The 23271-nt window shown below is 44.9% G+C and overlaps 1 protein-coding gene across 3 annotated transcripts in view; it reads left to right on the top strand.

The window, feature by feature from the left end:
* Nucleotides 1–23271, top strand: part of adam22 (ADAM metallopeptidase domain 22) — a 493639-nt gene that overhangs the window by 330520 nt on the left and 139848 nt on the right. For all 3 annotated transcript variants that reach the window (XR_013576156.1, XM_078538421.1, XM_078538420.1), the window contains exons 15-16: nt 5957–6056; nt 20974–21045. Coding sequence is in view for 2 of the 3 variants with exons in the window: in XM_078538421.1 (XP_078394547.1) it covers nt 5957–6056; nt 20974–21045 (172 nt within the window). In the remaining variant the exon portion in view is untranslated. The remainder of the gene's footprint in view (nt 1–5956; nt 6057–20973; nt 21046–23271) is intronic.

Below are 23271 nucleotides of genomic sequence, written 5' to 3'. Positions count from 1 at the left end.
CGACTGACAAATGTAAAATTGTGCCCTATGTTTATCAGGTTTCTATGGGAGCTGAAGGGCCACTTGCTCAATGAAACAAAAGAAATATCTACCATTGGTTACCTTCTCTGTTCCTGTTTTCCCTGGGTGCCTCTAAATGTCAATACATTTAGGTCTATGGGACTGCTTTGTGAAGTGCTGTGAAAGCAGTGCCAGCCTTCAGAAGGTTAGTAGTCTGATTGCTCTATAAATATTCTTGGGAATTTTGTGGCAATTGCTCACATCTTAGCTCCCCAAAGCCTTCCCATCATATACAAGGCACAAGGAGTGTGATGGATTACTGTCCACTTGTTGCAGCTCCAACAATACTCAAGAGGTTCAGCAATATCAAGGGTAAAGCATCCCACTTGATTGAGACCCCCAACATGCACCACATTCACTCCCTACATCACCAGCGCACTGTGGCTGGAATGTGTACCATCTACTAAATGCGCTACAGCATCTTGTCAAGGCTTCTTTGTCAGCGTCTTCTAAACCCATGACCTTTATCATTGAGAAGGATGTCAGACACATGAGGACACTGCCACCTGCAAATTCCATTCCAAGGTATATGTTGGGAGAGTATTGGTTACAGATCATTGTCTTAAAGAAATCTCCATAGTCTCCTGTAGGTTAACTGTAAGTCTTTATTAACTACTAGAACAATTTACAGATTACAGTAAAGGGTACAAGCTAAGAGCTGTCTCCATGCTTAGGTCTATACACGTCTCTGCTCAACACTATACTGACCCTGAGTCATGTGCCCTTCTACAACACTGTGTGGGCAGTACTGTACTCAGTCCCACATTAACTCTCAATGTGCCAGACCATTATACTACATCTCTCCCAAAGTTTTTATCGAGTGCATTTGGAGTTATACTAATTCACTTCATGTCTTACACTATTATCAGTCCCATACATTTACATTGTTGTTACTACCTTATTATTACTACATTAGCACCATTACTACACTATCACTATTACTACATTATCACTATTCCATCTCCCCCCTTCAAGTCCTTGATTTTAAAGATTCAGATGCTCTGGAGGCCTTACAACCCTTCAATATCTAGTTCACAATCCTGTCAGAGGAGTAGTAGGCTTTGTCGTTGCTGGTTCTTTCTGTTGGTCTGGAGGTTGAGCTGGCATCTGGCTATCTTTGTCGATAACTCCCTGTTTAGTGGGAGCGACTGGTCTAAGAATAGGGTGGAGACTCCTCCTGTTTTGCTTGATTGTGCCCTCGGTAGTGCCAATCTGGTAGGGCCAAGATTGGTCCTCATTCTTTCTAATGACAGTGCCTTCTCTCTCGAAGTCTTTACTCCAGACCTTATCAGCTTTCTGTAGTTGAGGCAACTGCCTGATGCAACGTCTTCTGTTGTAGGTGCAAGCTTGCTTCTGTCTGTACAACTGCTTTCTTGTTTGAATGTCCAGCAAGCCTTGGTTGCCAACTCCAGCATTATTTTTTTCAGCAGGGTTGGAAATTGTGTGCGTAGTTTCTTGCCCATCAGGAGTTCAGATTGATACAGACCACATTACAAGGGGGTGGACCTGTGTGTGAGCAGTGCTGTGGGAAAATCCTCATTCTTTTTCAGAAGGGCTTTTACTGTGCAAACCCCTCTTTCATCTTCTCCATTTGACTGTGGGTATCTTGGGGAGCTGGCGCAGTGGTGGAAGTGGGATATGGCGGTGAAGTGTGCAAAGTATTAATTGGAAAATTGTGGGCCGTTATCATACACGATTTCGTCCGGGATGCCATGGCTTGCAAATATCTCTTTTAGCACCTTAATTACTGCCTCTGTGATAGTCGTATTTAGTTGTTTCACCTCCACTCATCAGGAGAAGTAGTGCAGCACTATAAGGAACAGTTTGCTGTTGTAGACAAACAGGTCTCTGCCCAGCCTTTCCCAAAGCCTGTTAGGGAATCGTATGGGTATGAAGGTCCTGCCTGTGTGGTAATTGTATTTAGTTGCTTCACTTCCACTCATCTGAAGAGGTAGTGCACCGCTATAAGGAACAACCAAACCTGGCAATTCTCGATGGTCTCTTAGATCGCCTTGGAGGTGCCTAGCCACCAGACAGTGGATTGGACCCCTGCTTTGCATTTAGTGATGTCCAGGTGGCCTTGGTGTATTTTTTGAAGGCAGGCAGACTGGGATGACCAGCCGTTCGTCGTAGACTAGGAGGTCACCTATAACCGCAAAGTGCTTTTGTTGCTTGAACCAAGTTTTTGTGGTACCTCTGTTTGGTCTCAGCTGAGGCCACCTTTGTTGGCAGTATCTGCGGATGCGGACACACTCCTCAGCACAATCTGCTCCTGGTGGACGTGTTGGAGTTTACTTGTGGTCACTGGCAGGTGTCTTCTCATTGATTGGGAGTAGGCTTCCAGTTCTTCAACGAAGTTGACATCCTGTTTTGTTGGGAGGTCCAGTGTGGCCCTTGAAAATGTATCTGCTGTTGTCTGATTTTTACCTTGAACGTATACTGTCTAGTAGGCAAACCTCATGAGGCACAGGCAAAACCTCTGGATTCTGTGAAGCATCTTTACTAGCTCCTTCTCCTCCAATAAGGAGACTAGTGGTTATGGTCTGTTTCGTTTGTGACCTTGAGGCCAATGTTGAAGTCTGAAAACTTCTCGCATGCCCATTTCCTATGAAGGCTTATCTTGTCTCCATATCTGACAGCCTCTGGAAGTGTAGTACACCGGTCAGTGACTTCCATCCAGTTGTTCCTGAAAGAGGACCGCTCCGAGGCCTATAGACGAAGCATCTGCTGCAATGGCAGTGGGCAGGGCTGGGTCGTAGCGGCCAGAATGTCAATGGAGAGTTGCGAGTGAATATTTGCTCTTGATGTGAGTCCCAGCAACATGCTTGGTCTTTCTTAAGTAGGTGCCTCAAGGGTTCTGTGACCTGTGCCAAATTCAGTAAAAACTTTGCCAGCTGGTTTACATTCCCAGGAGATGCTGGAGGTCAGGGATTGAGGATGCGGTAGGGAACTCACCAATAGCCTTAGTTTTTTTTGTATACACCATCCTAATTTGTAAATATATTGCCGTTCCTTCATCGTTGCTGGGTCAAAATGCTGGAAATCCCTATCTAATAACACTGTGGGTGCACCTACACCACATGTACCGCAGCGATTAGGGACAGACAATAAACGTTGGCCTTGCCAGCGACATCCACATCTCATGATATAAAATATCAAATATTTTAAAAAGCCAGAACAGCCCCACCCTAACCTACCTTCTCCCAGCTGGATGAGCTGTACAATATCATGGTGGCTGGGAGGCTATACTGGGACATGTGTTTTCGGCTCACAGCCCCCTGGCCCACTGCTAACAAGGCTTGGCCCAATGGGATAATTGGATTGCCAGCAAGCACACTCAGCCAACTGGCTGCTTAAGCAATGCTCAGCAAGAAAACCACCTCCGTGTATCTTCTCAGTGACATTTTAGATCCAGTAATGATATGTGTGATAAGGATATCATAGGCATTGCTTTACCTTTTACATATCATGTATTGCACATTTTATGATATCTGCTGGGTTTTATTAATTCTTTATTTATTAGTCTAGTTCAGTGATTTATCATAAAAGTACATGTTCTGCTTCTCATACTAGTCTTTTAGCGGAGTTTTTTTTTACTTAACATCAAAAGGGGACATTTTAGACGTCTTTTATTTTAACTGCTTTATCCAGCTAAATTGCTTCATCACAGAATTTTATGTTTATTTCCCATTCATCTAACATATCTAGTCCTAAAATACAAGCGATTAAGTGGTTGTTATTTGCTTTCCAAATACTGAACAATGATGAAAGGGTTATAGTGTACAATAGTTAAATATGCAGTTCCCTACCAGATAACAAGTGGTTCCATGAATGTTCAGTAATTAGTTGCTTTGATGATTTTCAACCTTGTTGCACAGTGCACCCACAATCAAATTTTTAAGTACAATTCCAATTGATATTCACAGTAACTTTAGCTGCATGATGTCTCCTGAGTGATGGAAGAGATAGATCAGCAGATTTAATTCTGTAGAAGCTTTTTGTTTTTATTTGTTGTTTATTTAATCCTTGTTGCGAGGCTGTTCAAACTGATGATCAACCTTTGAAGAAGAACAGGTAGTTCTGCTGATGTTTTAATGTTGGTACCTTAGTCAACATTCCTTTTTTAACCACAATACTAAAAATACTGCGGATGCTGGAAATCGGAAAATAAAACAAAAAATGCTGGAAAAGCTCAGCAGGTCTGGCAACATCTGTGGAGAGAGAAACAGAGTTAACGTTTTGAGTCTGTATGACTCTTCTTCAGTTCAACTGATCATTCATCCCATTTGCTGTTTATGAGACCATCAAGATGGCTTGCATTTTACCAGCCAACAGAAGACAAGTTAAGAGGTAGGAGGGGCAAAAAAATGGTGGCAAAAGACATTAGGAGGGAGGCCCAAAATGTTTACACTGCCGGGGATATTCCCAGCAGTAGGAATGGCAGCGGGTTGGTTGCTCACCGACCAGAGGCGGATAGCCAAACAAGACAATTAATTAGCCTATTGATAGCCATTTTGCCAACATTGGAACAGCCTTTAGCCATTTAGAAAGCCCACCTGCTGCATCAAGTCAGCATCCCAGAAGCTTCCCAGGTAAGGCATTCCTTTCCAGAGGTTCCATGGCACAGGGAGAGTCCCCCCCACAGCGGCAATGGCTACCCCCGCAGCCCCGGTGAAGCGGTCACCCTTCCAATCATCAGGGCCTGCCTGCCTGGCCCCAACACAATGAAACAATTCATTGAATCTCCTTTAAAGGTGCCTCAATATGGAGGCACTTTCTTTTTCCCCTTGCACCCTCAGCAGCGGTAACCATGATCAGTAGTGCTGCCAGGACTGTCAAGCTGCTTTGCCCTCTGATTGGATGGCAGTCCTGGCTTTGGCTTCTTTGTTGGGCACCACCAGGCAGATTGCTGCCACTGTCTCTCAGCTCTCACGTACAGGCTTAGGAATTCAAATTAGATCCCGACATCAGGACTTACCTCATGGAGGTAAAATCCCGGCTGCTATATAGGAAGTTGATTTGACTTTCAAAGTAATCGATTATGAAGTTGTTTGTGATGTCCTGAGAATGAGAGAAGTTGCTGCATAAGTGCAAGTTTCTTTTTTCTTAAGATGGAGCTGTGTCCCATTAATATCCTAAAATTCATCTGCTGGAAATAGGCATCTCCTGAGGTCAAAATAGGGGGTAATTGGCATTGAAATTAATCTTCAGATTGGCAGGTGCTTGTAAATCCTGAGCTCTCCCCTTGGGATCAAGGTCACAACTGTCCTTTTTAATTACTTTTGTTTTAATGATTCGACTATTTTTGCTGTTTCCTGAATATTTGAGCCTGCCAAAAGACACAAACCAGAGGTGTGACATCTTTGGTGTGGCACCAATTGCAAGACTTTCATATGTATACAAAGACATATTACAAGGTTTAAAAAGAAGTTAAATTTGTGCTGTTTTAAGTTTTATAAACCATGACACATTGGCACCTAGTAAACACTCCACATTGATGGAAGCAATGAATGTTTCTTGTATACTTTAGTGGTCTGTATAAGATATCTAAGAGGAGATTTTTTTTAATGGTTGCATGTAAAGCATCACATGGGTGGAACACCAATAAGCAACTAGGCAAGGAGGATCACTTGCCTGTAATATAGCCAACCCATTTTTCCTCTATTTAAGTTAATGGTTGGAAAATTAGGTGGGCTGGATTTTGGGCATGTGATTCTACATGTTTTATTTTCTTATGTTTTCCACCTCTATGTTGCTTTATGTCCCGGCGCTAAAGATGGAAAAGATGCTTCAAGTTTTCCACTGATTTCTGTTATGAGGATCAATAGCTATGATAATTGTATTTTACTTCGTGCTTCCTTCCTGAGACATTAATATATCTTACTAATATCTGCAGGTTTTATCTTCCACGGAAATTTTCTAAATGCAGCATAGAAGATTATCAGGAATTTTTGAACAATGGTGGTGGAAGCTGTCTCTTTAATAAACCTACCCGCGTAAGTATCAGGAATTGCATGCATCATTTTGCTAAGGTCCGTAGTGTTTGTTAGCTCATCTTTTCCTCATAAGAAGAAGTACAAACTTAGCCAGGAAGATCCATCCATGGTTTACTAAGGAAGTTAAGAATAGTATTAGATTAATGGGCTAGGATCAGAAAGCGCTGCCTGAAGGTAAAGGAGTAGGACTAGCTGAGTTGCTCTCAGAAAGTTGGCATTGACACGACGGGCTGTGTTGTAATCATTCTATGATTCTATGAAATTTAAAAGGTTTTTTTGTTATATTTTATGTTACGTTTCATGGACAATAATTTGATCTGAAATCATTTACTTTTTTTGCTTTTATTCATAAATAAACAGTTGTAGATACACAGTACTACAACTATTTATATTTGAAGTTTGACTGTCTGGCAACATATCTGTGCAAAGATATTATTGACCTTCAGAAGATGCAGAGCCGATCAACAAGGATGATTGTGGGTATCAGGAATGATGTTATGAGGAAAGATGAAGGATGCTGTGCTCCTTTTCTTTGGAAAAAAAACTTTGAAGCAACAAATGAAAATAATTGACAATTAGAATATAGATAAATTGTTCATTATTGTGAGAAATTTCAAATCATGACAGACAGAGACTGAACATTGGAAATAAGAAGGGAAGTTGTCAGAAGCCTTTTGACCCAAAGGGTAATCAAGTTAGGGAATAAGCTAGCGGGGAAGCCCATTGAATTGGACGAGTGTAAATGGGTTCAAAGCATTTCTGGAGGGAGAGGAATTTGAGGGATTTGGTGAGAAGGTGGGGTAGTCTATGAGAGTAGGTTAGACTGATGTGTTGAATGGTCTTTTCCTGTTCCTTAAACCTTCTACTTCTATACTGGAAAGATTTCTCGGCAATTTGCAGTTCTACTAATTGCCCTGTTGGAATTTTATTATTTACAGAAAAGGAGCAGTAATGCCCATTACCTTGGAATTACTGGTTTAACATTGCACTAAAATTTTCCTGCCAGGAACCCACCTGAAGTCAAATAAACATAGCTAACTACTCTGAACTATTTCTCCCAAATTATTATTGTATTGGTACCATTAAGCTGTCCCAGACAGGACTGCTACATTGAGGAGGCAATTTTGTCTGTTGCAACTGAAGTTTAGTGTTACTTTACCTACATAATGAACTGTTTTGTACTTTGGACAGTCTGCCAAAATTTTTGCTGCAATTCAGAGTTAAATCTTCAAACAGTGCAGTTTTGGACTGGGACATTGATGCCCAAATGGAAATTCTTCAATTTCTACTGAAGAAGAATACAATAAGATGGAAGAGGCTAATGGAGAGATACTGGGAAGAATTTTACTGGGCCAAAGGAACCGTAGAATGATTGCAGCACAGAAGAAGGGCATTTGGTCTGTCATGTCTGTGCTGGTTCTCTGAAGGAGCAATTTACTTAGTGCCACTCCCCCACCTTCTCCTTGTAGCCCTGCACATTCTTCCTTTTCAGATAATAATCCAATTCCCTCTTGAATACCTTGATTGAACCTGCCTCCACCACACTCTCAGGCAATACATTCAATACCCTAATCATAAAAAAGTTTTTCCTCATGTCGCCATTGTTTCTTTTGCCAGTTATCTTAAATCTGTGCCCTCTGGCTCTTGATCCTTCCACCAATGGGAACAGTTTCTCCCAATCTACTCTTTCTAGACACTTCATGATTTTGAATACCTCCATCAAATCTCTTCTCAACCTCCTCTCCGCCAAAGAGAACAGACAAAACTTCTCCAAACTATCATAATAATATAAAAACAAAAAACTTTTGGTTCTCCAAACTATCTACCTAACTGAAGTTCCACATCCCTGGCACCATTCTCATGAATCTTTTCTGCACTGTTTAATGCCTTTACATCCTTCTTAAAGGGTGGCGTCCAGATTGGATGCAATATCCATTTCAGGCTGAACCAGTGTTTTACACAGATTTAACATAACCACCTTTAACATAACTAATGCCAATTCTGTATGCTTTATTTACCACCCTCTATACCTGTCCTGCCACCTTAATGATTTCTGCACACATGTATCTAGGTTCCTTTGCTCTTTTAGAATTGTACACTTTATCTTGTTTACATTTTTTTTATTCATTCACAGGATGTGGGCTTCGCTGGCAAGGCCAGCGTTTATTGCCCATCCCTAATTGCCTTTGAGAAGGTGGTGGTGAGCTGCCTTCTTGAACCTCTGCAGTCCAGGTGGTGTAGGTACACCCACAGTGCTGTTAGGAAGGAAGTTCCAAGATTTTGACCGAGCGACAGTGAAGGACCAGCGATATATTTCCAAGTCAGGATGCTGAGTATAAGCACTTATAAGTGTAGAGGGTATCACAACTTATTTGACATACCTAAAAGCCACATGATGCATTATGCACTACTACTTTAGGCCTGAGATTCCTTCATTCACTTTAAATCCTCCCTCTGACAGGGCTGTCAACATAGAAGTGATAGCCCTGTGCCACCCAGATTTGGGTGGCATTGGCAAGGCCAACACCAAAAAGTAAGTGAGGTGATACACTTTGGAAGGAGTAATTTGACAAGGAAGTATTCAATGAACGGCATGACACTAGGAAGTTCTGAGGAACAAAGGGACCTTGGCGTGTGTGTCCATAGATCTCTGAAGGTGGAGGGGTATGTTAGTGGAGTGGTGAAAAAGGCCGATGGGACACTTTATCAATCGAGGCATAGATTACAAAAGTAGGGAGGTCGTGTTGGAGTTGTATAGAATCTTGGTGAGGCCAGGCTGGAGTACTGTACAGTTCTGGTCGCCACATTATAGGAAGGATGTGATTGCACTGGACTGGGGGTGCAGAGGAGATTCACCAGGATGTTGCCTGGGATGAAACATTTAAGTTATGAAGTGAGGTTGGATAGACTTGGGTTGTTTTTGTTGGAGCAGAGAAGACTGAGGGGCAACCTGATCGACGTGTACAAGATTATGAGAGGCATGGACAGGGTGGATAGGAAGCAGCTGTTCCTCTTAGTTGAAGGGTCAGTCACAAGGGGACATAAGTTCAAGGTGAGGGGCAGGAGGTTTTGGGGGGGATGTGAGGAAAAACTTTTTTACCCAGAGGGTGGTGACGGTCTGGAATGCGCTGCTGGAGGGTGATGGAGGGGGGTCGCCTCACATCCTTTAAAAAGTACCTGGATGAGCACTTGGCATGTCATAACATTCAAGGCTATGAGCCAAGTGCTGGTAAATGGGATTAGGTAGGTAGGTCAGGTGTTTCTCACGTGTTGGTGCAGACTCGATGGGCCGAAGGGCCTCGTCTGCACTGTGTGATTTTGTGATTCCGTGAGGATGACTATGTCAGGCTGTTGCTTGACTAGTCTGTGAGACAGCTCTCCCAATTTTGGCAGTAGCCCCCAGGTGTTAGTAAGGAGGACTTTGCAGGGTCAACAGGGCTGAGATTGCCGTTGTCGTTTCTGGTGCCTAGGTCGATGCCAGGTGGACCAACCGGTTTCATAGTTTATATATTCGCTCTAAATTCTTCCTACAAAAATGAATCATTTCACACTCTTCTGCACTAAATTTAATCTGCCACTTCTCTGCCTATTCCACCAATCTATGTCCTTCTGAAGTTCTACATTATCCTCCTTACAGTTCACAATATTTCCAATTTTTGTATTGGTCGCAAATTTTAAAATTGTGCCCTGTACATCAAGTTCTAGGGCATTGATATATATCAGGAAGAGCAGGGGTCCCAACCTCGCCCCTGGAGAACTCCATTGTAAATCTTCCAGCAGCCCAAAAAACAACCTCAGCCAATTTCTTTTCCATAGGCAGAATCTTACAGTTGGTGAGCAGGGGCGGGGCTCGCTCGCCAACTCGTAAAATGACGTGGGATGATGTCGGGTGGAACTCCTGACGTCACCCCACGTCATTTCTATTTTCAGGTTGGCAGGGGCGCAGCTGAGTCAGCTGCGTGCCCGCCAACCTGTCATCGGCCTATTGAGGCCATTGAAAAACTAATTAAAGTTATTAATGGACCTGCCCGTCCAACCTTAAGGTTGGCGAGCAGGCCGGGAGCCTTGGCGGGCTTCGGAAAAAGCATGAAACCTCATCCACGGGTGGGATGAGGTTTCATGAGGGTATTTGAATTTTTATTAAAGGTTTCAATAAAAATTATGGACATGTCCCAACTCATGTGAAAGTGTCACATGAGGGGACATGTCAGGAAAATTTTTTTATCATTTGTATGACAAATTTTAATTCCGAGCCAATCTCCCTGAGGCAGCACTTAGCCTGAGGGTGATCAGTGCGCACTCCCGGCTGAGGGAATCCCTCCTCGCCCGCACAGGGAGCGCATAGCGCTTCCAAGTGGACGTCACGCTGGGCGGGCCTTAATTGGCCCACCCACGTAAAATGGCGGTGCGCTCCTGATTGGAGGCACGCCCGCCTCCACCCACTCCCGCATTCTCCCCCCAGTGGGGGGAAAATTTTTCCCCATGTTGTTCCTGCCCCTTTTATTCCAAGAGCTCTAACGTTGCTCACAAATCTATTCTGCGGCAATATATCAAAAGCCTTTTGGAAGTCCAAAAGCATCAACAGCATTGTCTTCATCAGCCTTCTTTGTTACTTTGTTAAAAAGTTTAAGCGAGTAAGTTAAGCACAATCTTCCATTAACAAATCTACGCTGCCTTTCCTTAATTAACCTGCATTTGGCCAAGTGACTATTCATTTTTAGAAGATTCCCTGCCACCAAGGTTAAACCATGTGGCCTGTCGTTTACAAGAATGTTGCCAGGGTTAGAAAAGTGTAGCTAGGAGGAGAGATTGGATAGGTTGGGGTTATTTTCCTTAAAACAAAGAAGGCTGAGAGGTGACTTGATTGAGGTGTACAAAATTATGAGGGGAATAGATAGAGTGGACAGGATAAAATTGTTTCCCTTGATGTAGAATTCTAGAACCAGGGGACGTAGATTCAAGATAAGTGGCAGAAGGTGTAGGGGGGACATGAGGAAGAACTTTTTTACGCAGAGGGTAGTAGGTGTCTGGAATTCGCTGCCCAAGTTGGTGGTAGAGGAAGAAAGTTTAAACTCTTTTAAAAAGTACCTGGATCTGCACCTAAAGTGCTGTAAGCTGCAGGGCTATGGGCTGGGTGCAGGAAGGTGGGATTAGAAAGGGCACCTGGGTGTCCTCGGGCTGGCATGGACAAGATGGGCTGAATGACCTCCTTCTGTGCTGTTACTTTTCTATGGTTCTATGGTAATTGCAGAGCTTATCTTTACACCCTTTTCTGAACAAGGGCGTAATATTTGCAATTCCCCAATCCTCTGGCACCACCCCTGAGTCTAAGGAAGACTGAAAAATTATGGCCAGTGTCTCCGTAATTTCCACTCTAACTTCCCTCAGTATCCTTGGATGCATCTTATCCGGTCCTGGTGACTTATCAACTTGAAATACAGATAGCCTATCCAATACCTGATTTTTTGTCAATTTTAAACCTTTCAAGTATTTGAACTACTTCCTCTTTCTCCATGACCTATGCTTCCTTGGTAAAGAAAGATACAAAGTATTTGTTTAATAACTCAGCTATGCCTCCTACCTCCATGTATAAATCTCCTTTTTGGTCCCTAATCAGCCCCATTCCTCCTTTTGCCACCCTTTTACTATTTGCATGTCTATTGAACTTTTGACTTGCCTTTTATGCCAGTTTTTTTTCTCTCTTAGCTTCTTGTATTTCCTTTTTCAATTCCCCTCTAAACCTTCTACGTTCAGCCTTATTCTTAATCCACCGTATTATCCACCGTCCTGACATCTGTCATTACACACTTTTTTCCGATTCATCTTAATCTCTATCTTTTTTGTCATCCAGAAGGCCGGGCGGGGCGTGGTAAAATGGTGCGGGATTGCGTCAGGCAGGATTCCTGACTGAATCCCTCCATAGGCCGATTTTTCAGAGGTTGACTAGCGTGACAGGACAAAGGCAGTCAGAAAGGACACGAGAAGGCAATTATAATAATCAGCAATGCAACTGAACAAGGTTGTAACGGTGAAATGAGATCCTACCAGGGGCGCATGGGAATTGGTGATTGGAGGCTCATCAACATAACCCATGTGTGATATCATCATCAGTAGTGTCCAGAGCATACAGGGTGCGCCTGTGAACCTGGTTGCAGCTTGTGCTGTCATCTGAGCCAGGCCAGCAAGTTTGTAGGCTTTGCAGAGGGAGGGGCCAAAGATAGTTGGTGCTGCTGGAATGTGTCTGCAAGGTCCTATGAAGCTACTGAAGTAAGAGCAAAGCTCACTAGAATTAGCTTGGCAGTGGAGGGTTAATCTGGCGATGGGTGGAGTGTTCTCTCACTTTGAATCTTTTTCCAGTAAGCAGGAGAGTGGCTCTAAGGTGGGAATGGGGCCATGTGCTGTGCCATTACAAAGGCAATGGGAGTTCCAGTGGCCAGAGGAAGACATTGAACATGAACAAGGAGGGTGCATGGGGCAAGGTGGGCTGCCATTTTGCAGAAGGCCCTACCCGGCTCAACAGGTGCACTGATAGAGGTTCACCTTCATGGAGATGTCTGAACAACACTGCCTGTGGAGACTGCATCTTTCTAGGGCGCTTGTAGTGTAGCTATGTAGAATGATAGAGCAGGAATTTAGGCCACTGGGATGTAGTGGCCACACAATGCTTGTAGCCCTGAAGATTACATTGGCACTCAATTTCTGCATCTGGGTCATCCCAGGGATCAACTGGAGATCTATGTGCCTATCTGTCAGCAGTCCATCACTGGGATGACCAATACACCAACTTCTCAACAGAGCAGGCCAAGAGGGCTGTCGGCTTTGGGGCCATGGTTGGGTTTCCAGATGCAAGGAGCCATCCAGAGTACACATGTGACCATAAAGCTCTCTTACAGCAGCCAGGGGCCATCATATACAGGAAGAGATTTTACTTGCTCAATGTTCAGGTTGTGTGTGACCACTATAAGCACATTGTGCAGGTGTTTGCGAGATTTTCTGGAAGCTGCCATGACTAGTACATCTTCAAGCAGCCCTGAGTACCTCAGTTCTTCAAGCCACGCGAGTTGGATGGTTGGATCCTGGGGAACAAAGGGGTATCCATTTAAGTCATGGCCTCTAACCCCTGTAAGAGCCCCAGCATATAGGCAGAGGACACATAACTGATGCCACATGAGCACTAGGGCCACCATTGAGCAAGCCATTGACCTCTTAAAGATGAGGTTTAGATTACTCAATAGATCTCCTGAAGTCCTGTAATGCGACCCTCAAGAGTATCCCACATCATTGTTGTTTGCAGTGCTTTGCATAACCTGGCCCTATAGGAGGAAATAGTGTTGGAGCCAGAGGAAGAGTCTGAGCGAACCACATCCTCAGAGGAAGATCTACCACGTGGCCTCCGATTTTATGGGTATCTTTCACTTATTAATGTGCTTTCAGATGCCAACTGTTAACACGCCTTTCCAGACAAGAGCAGGTCATTAAAGTGCTTCCTGCACTGGACCCAGATTCTAGGTACAATTTGTCAGCTGCTCACCACCTTGGCTAAGTCCGACTGTTTTATTAGATAGGACTGGTGGCTTCCTACTTCCATCACATGTCACAGACAGCTTGTATGAAAGCCTCAAGGGAGATGGTACTGAAAATTGGTGCTATCTTTACTTCTATTTTCATCTCAGCAATGCTTTCAACCTCCCCCTTCTGTCCTCTGGTTTGCAGCTGCCTGGAAATTGCACAGGTGGCTGTTTAAATTGCAGCTGCAAGGAAGCTGTTGGCATTAGGGCAAGCCCGCCATCCTCAATCGGACGGCTTACCATCTGGCAGCCCAGTAATTGGCTGCACCTCACAAAGTACAGGTGGAAGTCCCGTCACCTTCCCAAGCATGTTTGAGACCCAGATTTGCTCCTGATGGCGGGTCCCTAAACTGAAGGATAAAGTTCTACCCAAGGGGCCTGATTTTCCCTTTGCAGACAGGAAGCAAGAGCCGGGTCTGTTTTTGTGTCAGAAACTGCCTTTGGTAGGAAACTGACTGAGTTTCAGATTTTCTCGGGGGGTGGGGTGAACCCTTAATTGATAGGGAGGTGGGTTTCCTATCCAATTAAAGTTAGTGGGGGCAGGAACGGAGACAAGCTTCAGACTCCCAAGGCAGTCATCACTGAGGCGACTGGTTGTCCTGAGGAAGAGAGTTTTTGTCATTGCATCACAGGGGCGCAAGATGGCACAGGGGAGCCTGCCGCACATGAGGGAGAGGAGGGAGGTTCTGTTCCCAGAGCGTGGTAGGAGGAGGCCACCTCATCATGCAGTAGGGGCACCTCTCTGTTTCGCATCATCTCCCTCTGCCTCCAATTCCTCCCCCTCTCTAATCTCGTGATCCTCACCCAATCAGCTGTCCTGTTCCAGGGCCTCACTGTCCTCAAAGTCTACACTGCTCTGGAGGGCCATGTTATGGAGAGTGAAGCAGACCGTCACAGTGACCAAGGCCCTTGCAGGAGAGTATTGTTGGGTACCATCTGACCTCTCCAGGCAATGGACCCAGTGCCCTCTGAGCCTGCAATGCCCCATCAGTTGTGACCCTGATGTCATTGTTCAGCATGGGGAAAGCATGGGGAAAGAGGTGCCACAGAGGACCACACTGACGAGAGCACAGATACCTGACCATCTTCCTAGAGAATCCCAATCTCTATTAGCACAGGTTCTAAGTCATCTACAGGTCTTGTTGTGTCTGCCTGTAGATCCTATGCGAAGGGTAGTGTCTCTTTCTCCTTCATGCCCCTGTCTCTCTCCTCTGGCCTCCTGATGCCTGGCACTCTGTCTTTCTTGTGCAGGCTCCTGCTCCTCACCTCCAATGGCCATGATTTCGGGAGGGTGCAGCACTCTCCCTGTTGCTCAGGTAGAGTCCAAACAGCTGTACCCAGTGCTTCGATGCCTATACAGTACCAGGTGATGGCAGGAGTGTGACAAGCCCCTGAACTGTGATAGGTTGCTGCAACTTTAACTTCAAAGGGCTAAGTCCTTTAACATTTGAGAAGTAATTTTGCTTACCTTTTTGAACTGTTCCCACGTCCATGACTTGCTCCAGACTTGCAGCAGCTCTGATTCAAATAGCTGCTAAACTTCGGTCTCACCTGGAAAAGTTGCAAACGTTGAGGCTAAGCCCACGAGGTTGTTACTTGACTGGATAATAGGTGCAGGAGCATTCAGAGGACAGTGTTCTCCCCCTGCCCTTATGAAAATTGCAGAGGCCATAAAGGAGGCGGGACTTCAAGCTGTGCAACATCAAGGCCATTTTTTTATTGGCCTGCCTCCATTCGGACCCAATCAGAGCTGGGAAAACTCATCGTGGCAGTCCAACTACACCAGAGAAATGGCATTGTCTGCATCAGTCAAGGTCGCCACAACCCTGAATTTCTTTGCAACTGAACCCTTTCAGCCAGCATCTGGAGAACATTGCCACTCTAGTCAGGCAGCAGAACAGCATTTTGTTTATTTGATCATGGGATGTGAGCATCCCTGGCAAGATGAGCATTTATTGCCTATTCCCTAATTGCCCTTGAGAAGGTGGTGGAGAGCCACTCTCTTGAACTGCTGCAGGCCATGTGGTGTATGTACACCCACAGTGCTGTTAGGAAAGGAGTGCCAGAATTTTGACTTGGCAATTGTGAAGGAACAGTGATACAGTTCCTAGTCAGAATGGAGCGTGTCTTGGAGGAGAACCTGCAGGTGGTGGTGTTCCCATGCATCTGCTGCCCTTGATAGACCATAAGATAGAGAGAGGTCACAGGTTTGAATGGTGCTGTCTAAGGACACTTGGTGAGTTGCTGCGGTGCATTTTATATTTGAAACACACTGCTGCCACTGTGCGTTGGTGTTGGAGTGAGCGAATGTTTAAGCTGGTAAATGTGGTGCCAATCCAGCAGGCTGCTTTGTCCTGGTGTCTAGCTTCTTGAATGTTGTTGGTGTTGCATTCATCCAGACAAGTGGAGAATGTTCCATTTTACTCCTGATATGTGCCTTGTAGGTGGTGGACAGGCTTTGGGGAGCTAGGAGATGAGTACCCAATGCGGAATCTGCAACCTCTACATCTTCTTGTAGTCACACTATTTATTTGGCTCATCCAATTGAGTTTCTGGTCAATGGTGAACCTCAGAGTGTTGATGGTAAAGGAGTTAGCAATGCTAATGCTGTTGAATGTCAAGAGGTGATGGTTAGATTCTCTCTTGTTAGAGATGGTAATTGCCTGGCAATTGTGTGATATGAATGTTACTAGGTACTTAGCCCAAGCCTGGATGTTGGCAAGGTCTTGCTGCATGCGGGCACAGACTGCTTCAGTATCTATGGAGTCGCGAAAGCCACTGAACATTGTGCAATAATCAGCAAACTTCCCAACTTTGGATCTTATCATGGAGGAAAGGTTATTGATGTGAAACTCCTGCAGCGATATCCAGGATGTGAGGTGATTGGCCTCCAGCAAACACAACCCTCTTCCTCTGTGTTACGTATGACTCCAATGAGTGGGGCGTTTTCCCCGTTTCTCTTTGATTTCAATTTACTAAGGCTCCTTGTTGCCGCACTCAGTCGAATGCTACCTTGATGTTAAGGGCAGTCACTCTCACTTCACTGCGTGAATTTAGATCTTTGGTCCATGTTTGAACCAAGGCTGAAGTGAGATCTGGAGCTGAGTGGCCCTGGCGGAACAAAACTGAGCACCAGTGAGCAGGTTATTGCTGTGTAAGTGTCACTTGATTTTGATGACAACTTTCATTATTTTGCTGATTTAGAATAGACTGATGGGGCAGTAATTGAACAGATTTGATTTGTTTTTTGTGGACAGGACATGTCTGAGCAATTTTCCATTTTGTCAGGCTGTATTGTAGCTGGACTGGAACAGCTTGGCGAGGGGAGTAGCTAGCTCTGGAGCACAAGTCTTCAGTACTATTGCCAGAATGTTGTCAGGGCCCGTAGACTTTGCAGTATCCAATGCCGTCAACCATTTCCTGATGATATGTGGGGTAAATCAAATTGGCTGAAGACTAACCCCTGTGATGCTGGGGACCTCGGAAGGAGGCTGAGATGAACCCTCCATCTGGCACTTCTGGCTGAAGATTGTTGTAAATGCTTCAGCCTTGTCTTTTGCACTGATGTACTGAGCTTCCCCATCATTGAAGAGGAGGATATTTGTGGATCCTCCTCCTCTGGTTAGTTGTTTTATTGCCCACCACCATTCACGACTGGATGTGGCAGGACTGCAGAGCTTAGACCTGATCTGTTACTTGTGGGATCACTTAGCTTCATCTATTGCATGCTACTTCCCTTGTTTAGCATGCAAGTAATCTTGTGATGTAGCTTCACCAGGTTAACACCTTATTTTTAGGGATGCCTGGTGTGGCTCCTGACATGTCTTCCTGCAATCTTTACTGAAACAGGGTTGATCCCCCAGCTTGATGGTAATGGGGTATATGCCGGGCCATTAGGTTAGATTGTGGTTGAATACAATTCTGCTACTGCAGATGGCCCACAGTGCCTCATGAATGCTCAACTTTGAGTTGCTACATCAGTTTGAAATTTATCCCATTTAGTATTGTAGCAATGCCACACAACACGATGGAGGGTATCCTCAATGTGGAGATGGAACTTCATCTCCACAAGGACTGTGCATTGGTCACTCTTCCCAATACTGTCATGGACAGATGCATCTGCGACAGGTAGCTTGGTGAGAATGAGGCCAAATAGGTTCTTGTTGGTTTCCTCACCATCTGCCGTAGACCCAGTCTAGCAGCTGTGTCCTTTAGGACTCAAACAGCTCGGACTGTAGTGATGTCACTCAGCCACACTTGGTGATGGGCATTGAAGTCCCCATCAAGAGTACATTCTGTACCCTTTCCACCCTCAGTGCTTCTTCAGATTAGTGTTTAACATGAGGGAGTACTGATTCATCAGCTGAGGGGGGAGGGGGGTGTGGGTGGAGCAGTAAATGATAATGAGCAAGAGATTTCCTTGCCCATGTTTGACCTGGTGTCATGAGACTTCATAGGGTCTGGATGCAATATTGAGGAATTCCCTCCTGACTGTCCTGACTGTGCCGCCACCTTTGGTGGTGATGGTGGTGTGTGGGACATTGTCTGTAAGGTATGATTTGGTGAGAATGACTATGTCAAGCTGTTGCTTGATTAGACTGTGGGACAGCTCTCCCAAATTTGGCATAACGCCCCAGCTATTAGTAAGGAGGACTTTGAAGGGTCGTCTGGTTTTGCCATTGTTATTTCTGGTGCCTAGATTGAAACTGGGACCATCCCGTTTCAAACCGTCCAGTGATTTGCTAGGCCATTTCAGGAGGAATCTTAGAGTCACGCACGTTGTTGTGGGTCTGGAGTCACATGTAGGCTAGACCAGGCAATGATGGCAGATTTACTTCCCTAAAGGCATTAGTGAACCAGATGGGCATTTACAACAATTGATGATAATTTCATGGTCACCATTACTGAGACTAGCTTTATGTTCCAGAATTTTTTATTAATTTAATTTAAATTCTACCAGCTGACATGGTGGGATTTAAACCCGTGTCAGCCAGAGCATTACCCTGGGCCTCTGGATTACTAGTCCAATGACATTGCCACTATGCCACCGCCTCCCCTCAGCCTCATCCAATCCCTTTACTAAACTTATTTTGTGAGAAGCTGTATACTGCAATTCTGCCACTGCTGTCTGCTACTGCTTTTACTGCTGTCTGCTTCTGCTGTTATTGCTGTCAGCTACTGCTACCATTACTCTTACTGCTAAACACACATTTCTTAAAACTACCAAAAAATCGCACCCGTGACAAAGTTTACCACAATCCCTCCCCAAATCTCTGTCTTCTTACACATTGTAAGAATCTGGTGTCCTGGTTCATGAATGGTCCATTAACATATTAACGTGGTTTCAATGGGGAAGGTCCTGGTTATCATATCAGGTAGGTTTTAATCAAAAGGTTCTCTAGGATTAGCGTTTCCAAGGAATGCTGGGACATATTCAGATGTAGGTATTATTTACAGTTCTACGGTTTGTAGACTCATACTCATTTTATGGTCTGATGGCTTTGTTAGCTGTCTCTTGGCTACTATATTGAAAAAGTCACTCGTGGCTATGTCAGGTTTTCAAGGTACTGTGGAATGCTGGGATGCAGAGTTTGGCCTGTTTCGGAAAATTGTCCATTACAGCCTTCTTTTACAGTGTCTTTATTTTGGCTTTTAAATGTTGGCTTCTTTTAAGTTGAATGCATGCTTGCTGAGGCACAGGCTACACCATGCTCCCCACCCAGCCCCATGCCCCCTATAGCCCTTATGTCAACTTAGTGCCAACAAATGCCAATCCATGTCCCCAACCATCCCCATGGTGCCTTAAAGCCCCTGTGCCAGGGGTACCCAAACTACGGGTTGTGACCTGATCATGGAGGGGATCGACTCTGAGGCCCCATCACACACTAGTGCCCAATTTTTTTTCTGGCCCTGGTTTGCTGGCAGGGGAGGAGAGAGTACCTTCAAGTGCTCCCATGTATGACAGGGTCACATCAATGAACAGGAACCCCGTTTGGAAGATCAGTAAGTAGGGGAGGGAGCTCATGCTGCAACCAGAGGGTTGGGGTGAGGACTGGGGCTAGGAAGGAGCCCCTGTGCAGAAAGTTCCAGAGCTCCTCATTGGCATGGTGCTTTTCTAATCTGGAGCTGAACAGTTAGACCCAGTGAGAACATAAGATTACATTTTCACAAAGTAGTTTAAAAACATAGATATTGATATCTATATCGTGTATTGTATGTTTATCTTTAATGTGTGAACTTCAGTATTAAATATTTAAAGTTACTATCATGCTGTTTTGTTTCAGTTGGTGTCAGGCCAATTTTGAAGCATCAAAATGGGGTCTCAGTGGAGAAAAGTTTGAGAAGCACTGCCCTATGCCAACTTAGTGCAAATACATGCCTTCCTACCCATCAACCTTTCCCCTTACACACTCCATGCCACCTTACCATGTATCCACCATGGGCAGACCTCAGGAGTTATGCTGAGATGAAATAAAATAAATTTCTAAATATCTAGGACCGACTTCACTATATTTTTATAAAAAACTCTCATTTATGAAAGCCCTATAATACATTCAAATCCGTCAAGTATATAATCCTTTATAAAACAACCATTTGTATTCATTACCCCACATCAAAGACAGCTAATCTTTCAACAACTTCTTTGGGCTATCAAACAGGCTATGAACTTACAACACCCCTAAACCCACCCCCCCCCCCCGCCACCTACTATGATAAAGACAGGCTGTGAGAAGCAGTCAGGGAGTAATAATGTTATAATGATAGAACTTAATGATATGTCAACAAACAGCTATTGAAACTGCTAGCACCGATTTTTTCAACTCTCAGACACAGGCTGGAAGCTTTTTTTTTTCATTTTTTAAAGGGAAGGCTATTTAAATAACTTCACAGCTTGACAGTTCTACAGTCCTTATCTGCCCTTCACAGGCATTCACATATATTCTAAAAAGTTGTAACTCACACACTGCGGGACAGGCCCTTGCTCCAGTGAGTTCAAATGGCCCATGTTGAGTTCAGTATTTCCCGATTTGTCAGTCACATCCTGTGTCCCCTCCACCCTGTGAAAATAGGATCTGTTGTAAATGGGGTCCACACTCCCAGTTCCGGGTCCGGGCCATAATTTTTAAAGGTCCATGCGTGAAAATATAGGCCTGTATAAGTGTTCAGCCTGGATTTTCTGATCATAACACTAACAGAAACCCATTAAAGTGAATGGGCTACCATTGGTCCTACAATCAGAAAATGAATTCTCCAGCAAATAAAGCAACTTATTTGGTCTAATTATTGTGTTAAAACTTGACTATTAAAAGCACTGTGCTTTCTAACTAAATGTTCTTTGACGAACACAGCTTCTTGATCCTCCGGAGTGTGGCAATGGATTTGTAGAGGCAGGAGAAGAATGTGACTGTGGCTCAGCAACTGTAAGTAGCAATACTGGAGCCCAACACTGAGTATGTTTGTTCTTCATGGGGAGGAAATTTCCCTTGTCGGGTGGGCTCAGCGGGGACAGGCGGGGGCGGTGAGGAAGCTGACCGCCGCCCGCGATCGGGGCTGGACCGCTATTTCATGCTGGCAGGCCAATTAAGGCCCACCCAGCATGAAACACGAGTGGTAGCACTCAGCGCTGCCTGTGTGGGGGTGAGGGTGAGGGTGTGTGGGGGTGGGGAGGGGGGTGGGGGGCGAGCACAGAGCTCACAGGTGCGCGCTGGAGAAGCTCCCTAATGCACAGGACTGCCTCAGGGAAATGAACATTTTTCAAAATAGAAAATTAAGATTTCTGAAATGTTATAAAACATGTCATAAAACATGCAGGGACCTGTTATAAATTAAATTTAATACATTTTATTTTATTTTTAATAGCTGTTGGAAACTGCATCCCGCCGGTGGATGAGATTTCCTAATAGGCGCAAAGGCCGCTTGGCCTTTTCGCCTGCCCGACAACTGTAAGGTTGGATGGGCAGCGAAACATTTCTTTCAATTACCTTTTTAATAGCCTTAATAGGCCTTTTAATTGTTGATGGGCACGTGCCAGCCAACCAAAATATCGCGCGAGTGCGCGATGACATCGGGACGCTCCACCTGACGTCATCGTGCGTCGTTTTATGCTCGGTCGGGTTGGACGTGCGCCCGCCCGATGAGCTAAAAATTCTCCCCATGAAATGTATCAGTCAATTTGCTGAGTAATCAGTTTTTGTTCTGATACGTGAAATAAGGATTTGTTAAAGGGGAAGGAGTAAGTAGAATCTGTCTGCTTTGTCACAAAGCTAGTCCAATGATACTGGCGACAAGAAATATTCCCATGCATTTCAGATTGGTTGCATAAGAAACAGGGTTTATGAGTTCAAATTGACCCGATGCTTCAGAGTGGCCCATCTACAGGGGAGACAGGGGGAATTTTAACTCCCAAGGATTGAGGTGTAGGCGCTAGTTAGGAAGTAATATTTCGTTACATCTCAAACCTGATGCCAACTTACTTACTTCTGGCTTTACCAGAGGCAGACAATCAGAGCCCTGTCAATAAGTCAGTCTGTCAGTAAAAGCTTTTATGGATGCTCCATGCTTCCGTTTTAAGAGGATTTTTACTACCAACCCATGGAAGCCGGTTTTTCCAGGGCCCGGGGAACACATCAGGTAAAAGGAGACGAGAAAAGCCAGATCCATAAGTTAGATACATTTATAGCATTGCTTGTGGGCCAGGAAAGGCAGGAGTGTTTCAACCAAATCTAACAAGCAAATCTCTGCACATTCCACAATTGGCCAACTTAACCAGCCCTATTCTCTTGACTCCAACTTCCTGATCTCTGACTCATTCCCAATTTCTGACTCCCCCACCTCCTGATCTACCCCCAAAATTTCCGATGAGTAAACCCCCTCACCCAATCTCTAACGCCCTCCTACTTGATCCCCAACATCCCCCTATCTCCCTAATCTCTGACTCCCCCTGTTCCCCCCAACAGTCTACTGCATACCCACCAAAACCACCACCTCTCCCCCCTCCCTCCCCCACACCTGCCCTACAATCTCCTACTTATCTGGAAACCTCTCCCTTGCTGCCTTCCTGCCTGACAGGCAGGCAGCCTGACTATCAGACTGGCTGTCAGGTGGGAGCATGCTGTAGCAACTCATAAGGTGTCTTGTGGTTAATTTCAGCAGGACACCTGGGAAACCTGTCAGCTGCCAAGCTGCCTGCCCAGAAATCCTTTCTAAGTTCTTTTCTTGGCTCTGAGTAAATATTAGGGCCATATGAGCATTGACATTGCAACAATGAGCTGATCTGGTAGTGAGACCTCAGCACCACTCTTTGCAACCTGAATCGATGGCGCAGAACAAAATTAAACTGAAGAATAACTCAGCTAGCTCAGAAGGCCACTTGGAGGAGTGGTGCACTGCACTGGGGGGCCGATTAAAGGTGCACTCAACTGATCTGTGTATTCCGGAATGAGGAGAGGTGCACACCTGAGACATGTTAGGAGCCTTTCAATGACAATGCAGGGAATCAGGAGACTGAAGCAGTGAAGCAAATTTGTGCGAGATTAATGACGAGTCAAGATACTAATCAATCTCACTGCATTAACTCTTTGTTCCAAGCATGCCAACTACCCAGAGTGACAACAAAGTCTAGAGTATTTGGGCAACTGGACAAGCTG

This window comes from Cetorhinus maximus, chromosome 3 (assembly GCF_964194155.1).
Source record: "Cetorhinus maximus chromosome 3, sCetMax3.hap1.1, whole genome shotgun sequence".
In the NCBI taxonomy this organism is placed as follows: Eukaryota; Metazoa; Chordata; class Chondrichthyes; order Lamniformes; family Cetorhinidae; genus Cetorhinus; species Cetorhinus maximus.
This window is presented reverse-complemented; position numbering and strand designations above follow the sequence as displayed.